General features: G+C 37.0%; 1 protein-coding gene across 1 annotated transcript in view; it reads right to left on the bottom strand.

Annotated features, from left to right (window-relative positions):
• Window positions 1–246: 246 nt before the first annotated feature.
• LOC112499898 (probable serine/threonine-protein kinase At1g01540) overlaps window positions 247–6,248 on the bottom strand; it is an 8,964-nt gene continuing 2,962 nt past the window's right edge. The window contains exons 2-4 of the mRNA XM_025103167.1: window positions 4,906–5,206; window positions 1,082–1,133; window positions 247–630 (exon numbers count right to left, since the gene is read on the bottom strand). Coding sequence (XP_024958935.1) covers window positions 247–630; window positions 1,082–1,133; window positions 4,906–5,206 — 737 coding nt within the window. The remainder of the gene's footprint in view (window positions 631–1,081; window positions 1,134–4,905; window positions 5,207–6,248) is intronic.

Below are 6,248 nucleotides of genomic sequence, written 5' to 3'. Positions count from 1 at the left end.
TTTGCATGGCTTCTCTCCTTATAACGTCCTCGATTTCATGGTGAAAATGTTTTGGCACATCATGTGAAGTGATGGCCGATAACTAAGCCTCGCGAGATTCAGAAAACTCTCATAAGAGACAAGTTAAGCTAAGAGGTGTACCATTGAGAATCCCTGAGTGGTCATGGGTTGCAAATGGTCTATAGATGGAGGCAAGTTGGTTTCAAAATCATCAAAGCATTTCGGTGTCGTATTGTTCCTTTTAGGTCAAACGTTTGCTTTTGTCTCATCAACGGATTCATTTTGTTCATTCGATACTCTGCCATCCATCTCCTCGGGCGTAAGGTTTTGATTTGGCTCGTTGTCTGACTGATCACAAGTAGGTTCACGATGTGATTCATCTAGGTTACTACCACATGGATCTTCTTTAACAGATGTATCCATTCTGGATATTTCATCTTCATTTTGTGGGTGTGGTCCTGTTTTAATGTCCTTAAAAGGGTAGTTACCTTCCACAAATTTGGTGTCTCCAGAAACCATGATCCTTTTTTCGATGGGGTCAAACTCATAGACACGGTACCCCTTTTGCCCATGTGGGTATCCAACAAAGACGCAAGGTCTCCCCCTTGCTTCAAAATTATCTCTCCTTGTCTTGTTGTTTTTCACAATATCAAACATCAAAAAACAAGCATGTGATCATATGTGGGATTCCTTTTAAACAAGATCTCGTATGAAGTCTTGTTATTAATAACTTTAGAAGGAAGCCAATTTATAATATAGGTGGTCGTCATGACACCTTTCCCCCAAAACCCAATGGGCAAGGTTTGCTTCAAACCTTAAGGCTCTAGCCATTTCAAGTATATGTCTATGTTTACTTTCCACTACACCCCATTTTGTTGTTGGGTGTCAGCACAAGTGGTTTCCAAAATAATGCATGCTCATTATAAAACTATCATGGAGTTTGAGGTGAACTCTCCTCTATTATCACTTCTTTCTCTGTTAATGCTCCTTTCAAATTGTGTTCGGACCATATTGCAAAAATTTATCAGACATTCACTAGTATCAGATTTGTGATTGATAAGGTAGATCCAAACAACCGTACTACAATCATCAACAATAGATAGGAAATAACATGCCCCAGAAAAGGAGGGCACCTGATAACATCCCCATATATCACAACTTATCAAATCGAAACAATTAATAGTTTTAGTTGAACTACTAGGAAATGGCAATCTAGTTTGTTAATCTCTTATAATAGAATCATAAGCCTTGTTACTTGGTCTATCTACGGAAATAACCAGAAAATCAGTTTCTCAAAATTTTGAATTTGAGGCATGTCCCAACCTTTTGTGCCAAACTTTTGCATCTACCGAAACCGTCATTGTTATCCCATTACTTGTTGTCAACTCTATGTAGTATAGACCGTCACTGCATTTACCCGTTCTGATCAAAGTCCTTGAGGGTAAGTCTTGCATAACACAAAAATCCGGGAAAAAGGTCACGAAACAAAAAAAATTCATAAGTCATTCTGCTGACTGATAATAAGTTGCATTTGAAATTGGGAATATGTAGGACGTTCTCAATTTTTAAACCATTTGGCAAGGTGGATTTCCAATCCCTTCAACATAAAGGATTTCTTCGTTTGGAATGGTAACATGCATTTCACTATTGTGATTTTTTATTTCTTGGAGTAGATCATCATTACATGTTATATGTTCGATAGCACCTGTGTCTATTACCCATGATCTATTTGAAATCAAATTACTGGCCATATTCACGTTGGTGTTGTCGTGTCGTCATTGTTCGCCAAATGCTTGAGCAATTTTAGCATATTGCTTTGCTGTTAAGCTGGGTATGTTGAAAAATAATCAAGATTAGATAAATGAAATTTTATAAATAAAGTTTAACTCTTTTAACCAAAAGATAAATAAGCTATAAAAATTAAACCTTTATTATAAAAGACAGCAACTTTAATATCCGGAATCCAAAAAAAACCCTAAACCGATCAATGCCACACAGATTGAATCTATCCTCCGCAATAGATTCAATGAAAGAAGGGAATGGAAGCAGAGTTGTTCACTTGATGAATAGAAAATAAATACAATACATCTAAATTAAAACAAAAAATTTTAAATTGACGTTGAATCGGAATATGCATGGTAAAAAACCTGTCCTTAAAAGTTTTATATGACTACTCTAGTATGTTGTGAGTCTACTATAGTTGCAAAGCTCCAGGATTTGATGGAGTAACATGTTTCGTTTATCAACAGCTTTGATAATGAACTCAAAAACAAAGCAGATGCAGAATGTTGGTAGAAGAACTTGACTGAAGCAGAAATTCAAGAGAGAAAGAGGAAGTAGCCAATTTTTTTCAGTGTGTTCTAGGGGTGGTTTTAACCCAGTATTTATACTGGTTAAACACCCCTAAACCTATGATTTTATCCCCCAAAAATCGGATCACGTTGGGTTAGTTGGAGGATAATCCTCCAACAATAATTATCTTCTAAAAATCATGTTTAAACCAATTTAAACGATCTCTCTATAATTTGTATCAAAAAGATACTCGGAGATTGGGGTGAGGCTCCTTCTGCTTAGACGTGTTATGCGCCTCCTCATGCCACTTTCATAAATCCCGCGCCTCGGCCTCAACCATGCATGCACGTGTATGTTTGGCCTTCCACTCATGACCCACCATGAGTCCATCAACAAGTTCAAGGCCTAATTGAGAGGAAATCCTTATAAGGCTCTCTAATATTTTTCTATCTACCAATGTGGAATGGAGGATAAATATCCAACCTCACTAACATTTCCAACGAGTATAGGACTTGATTCCACGTTGACATGTGCTGCCCTAGCCTTCTTCTGCATAAAGTGTCCTCCTACTTGGCAACTTCTCGCTTGTTTTTCGATGGCCATTCCGGGTAACTATTCGCTTGAAACATCCTTCATGGTTGTGACCATGTTTGCCACAGTGTGTGCAATACTCCAAATTGTTTTCTTCTTTAGCTTCCTTTGAAGGGTATCATCTCGGCTGCAGATTTTGATTTGTTTTTACCTGTTTATTTACATTATCACCATAAGAATGGATTTGGAAATTTACTGCCTCAATAGTGGATCTCCGCATGGAATCGCTCTTTGTTGTTCATCTTCAGAAACCATGTGATAGGCATAACCTAATCTTGGTGTAGGCTTCATAGCCAGGATCTTCATCTTGATGGTACCGAAACTATCGTCCAAACCCATTAGGAATTCATACAGGTGCTCCTTTTCCTTTGTTCATGTCAACCTTTTTTCGATATCGCATGTGCATTTTCCATAGTTGCACTTTATCATGGGTGTAACAGATTGAATCTCATCCGACAATCCCCTCATATTGGTGTAACACGCTGAGAATTAGGTTTTGCCTTGGTGGATCAAGGTGAGAGCCTTGTTTTAATTCATACGTGAGTGGTGCACACTCCTTTCCAAAACGTTCCTTCAAATTTCTCCAAATTTGTTTTGCTGTGACGATACATTTTTATGTTGTTCCAAATTTCCTTTTTCATAGATGTAGTGAGCCATCCTTTAATCATCACACCACAACGTTTCCATAGCATCTGGTTCGGTGATGCTTCTTTTGGAATCTTTATGGTTCCGTCGATGAAACCAATCTTATTTTTGGCAAATAGGAAATTCTCCATCTCCTGTGACCAGTCCACGTAGTTGTCATTCAATGGCTCCTTTACATGCATTTGTTAGGGGTAGCCAGATGCATGTATGTAGTATATAAAATTAGTATCGACTTGGGGTAGGGATTTGTCATCTTTCTCTCCTGATGGTCCATCCATGGAAGCAATAAGGGAGTGGTGGTTTTTGGGTTTGAGGCATATATTAATAACTACTCTGATACCATGAAAATGTTAAGGTATCATCAATCTTCATTGAGAAAAACATACACGTATAAGGGTATAAATACAAAAAGATACAAAAACCTCCCTATATTAAGGGGCTATGATAGATGGATATGATTAAGGGCTACAATTAAGGGATTTTGTTTCCTATAACCATCACAGGTATTAAAATTTCAAACACCAGTACTTGTCCAACAAAAATCTTTTCCAAACTCTCGTGTCTATTTTAATCTTGATCTAAAAGTATTTGGTTGCTTCCTCTTGTTCATGTTCATAGTAATAAACAGGTCCAAACAGGTCCAACCGTCCTAATAAGCTCACCTCTGTCTGACCTCAAAAAAGAATTAAGTTAAGTTCAGCAAAAAGAATATTCATAAAACAGAATTTCTAGTAGTAACCCATGAAAAGAAAATCAACATATTGCTAAGTACAATAGCCGTTTAATCTTACTAATTACTCAGCATACATCACTCAATCCAGGTGTTAAGGTGTACATGAATTGTTGACGAGATGGTGCTCAACGAAGGTCTAAGGTCTGCACCTGAGAGTGGCATTGAGTGATGCGCTCTCTCACTTGTTTTTAAAATTCATACTATATGTGGTTGTCCAATAGACAAATTCAAATGCCGTATCCTTTTTATAAACTCTTGTTTTAAGTAAATTATGAAAGGTAACTTCCCAAAACATGTAGTTATTGGTTAAAATCAGCAAAATTTTGTTAGAATTTATAATTCTCGAATCACCAAATTACTCTATGCTTAAACCGAGACTAACAGAAGACCAATAATCATTTAGGCTTTGTTAGAGAAATGCTACACCAGAAACTTTTAAAGAAAATTACAAACGTTAACATCATCATATCATAGTACAAGCATCCTGATCTATTTTGTGATGATGTTGGACACTACCGAGTAAATGTACAATGAACTAATTAATGTGAAAGGAGAAGAAGATTTAGAGCCCAACATTTTTCCATGGAAATCTAAACTTCTTTTCTTGATTACTGTATAGTAGATACAAGTTAATGTGGACTTACCTGCCATTTGACACATCCTTGAAGACCTGGTTGGCTGAGCCTTTCCCCACACCATGTGTTGAAGGGGCAAACGTGTTCTTGTCGACCCAACCTAAGAACACTTCTCCCAAACCTTCTTCACCCAACCGCAGCTTTGGACTAGAGTTACTTGTAGCATTTTTCAAATCAACAAACTTAAGTTCTTTTAAACTTTGATTTTTGTAATCTGCAGGAACTTTTCTCGTGTCCAGAAAGATATCAGGATTATCGGCACTTCTATTGTTGCCCTTGGTACTACTTGATGGCTTTGAATCACCCTGGGCTGAAATAGATGAATATAAACAGATTACGTAATTAACCATTATTTTAACTTTTCCACCACTATAGAGTGGTTCTTCCTATTTATTTCAAGTTAGTACCAATCAGATGTTTGTTCCACTAGGTTTCGATATGACTAATAAGAATCATCCAGTTTGCGTATCTGCAAACTTTAGTATGCATGACTGTATGAATAAAACGTCACTGACCATATGCTACTGGCATCATTGTAATGCTACTGGAAGTATGCAATATGTATTATGAACCAATTTGAAGGGTCACATCCATTGACATCATTCCAATACAAGTTATTTAGGCAAATGGTGTCTCTATTCACGCACCTCCAGGTTTAGGCAAGCCCTATCAACTTGAAGGCTATGCTGTTAATGCAGTGAAATGGTGGCACTATAGCAGTTAGTACAGGCGCTAATCACCAAAGTTGGGCCGTGATTTTGATTTGCAACAGCAGTGTGAATACTGAAATTACGAGCTGGGCTTTTAAAGGGCTTAGAGAAGTCGATTAAGGGATGACAGACTAGGGAGCTGATTTTGATTTGCAAGATTGGTGTTTAAACCCACTATTCCTCTCTCATTTCTTCTATTCCAGCATCGTGCATCATCTCACTCTTTTGCATCTTCTCTTCACATCAACAACATCGTCTTCCAGCATTGTTTGCTTGTCATCTCTTCTATTCACGTGCTCTTTTGTTCATCCTTAATAGATCAATATATATAATACTTTGTGTATACATACGTACATTTAACCAATATTGTTTTTAATGGATGAGACTAGGCAAGATGTTTACGCAATGCTGTGAGATACACCAAATATAACTCAACTAAATGTGAATACAATCATAACTATTCAAATCACAGTCGCTGATATAACTTGAGTAAATGATAAAAACGATGAAATAGGCCCAAAGACTTTTAAAGGTTGAACCTAATTGGCAAAGCAGAACCATCTGAAATGGTAAAAAAAACTATTCACTGATTGATGCAATTATCTGGGTGAAAAGAACGAGATAAAAGAACAACAAAAAGCA

This window comes from Cynara cardunculus (genome assembly GCF_001531365.2).
Source record: "Cynara cardunculus var. scolymus isolate 2C chromosome LG 17, CcrdV1, whole genome shotgun sequence".
Taxonomy (NCBI): Eukaryota; Viridiplantae; Streptophyta; class Magnoliopsida; order Asterales; family Asteraceae; genus Cynara; species Cynara cardunculus.
This window is presented reverse-complemented; position numbering and strand designations above follow the sequence as displayed.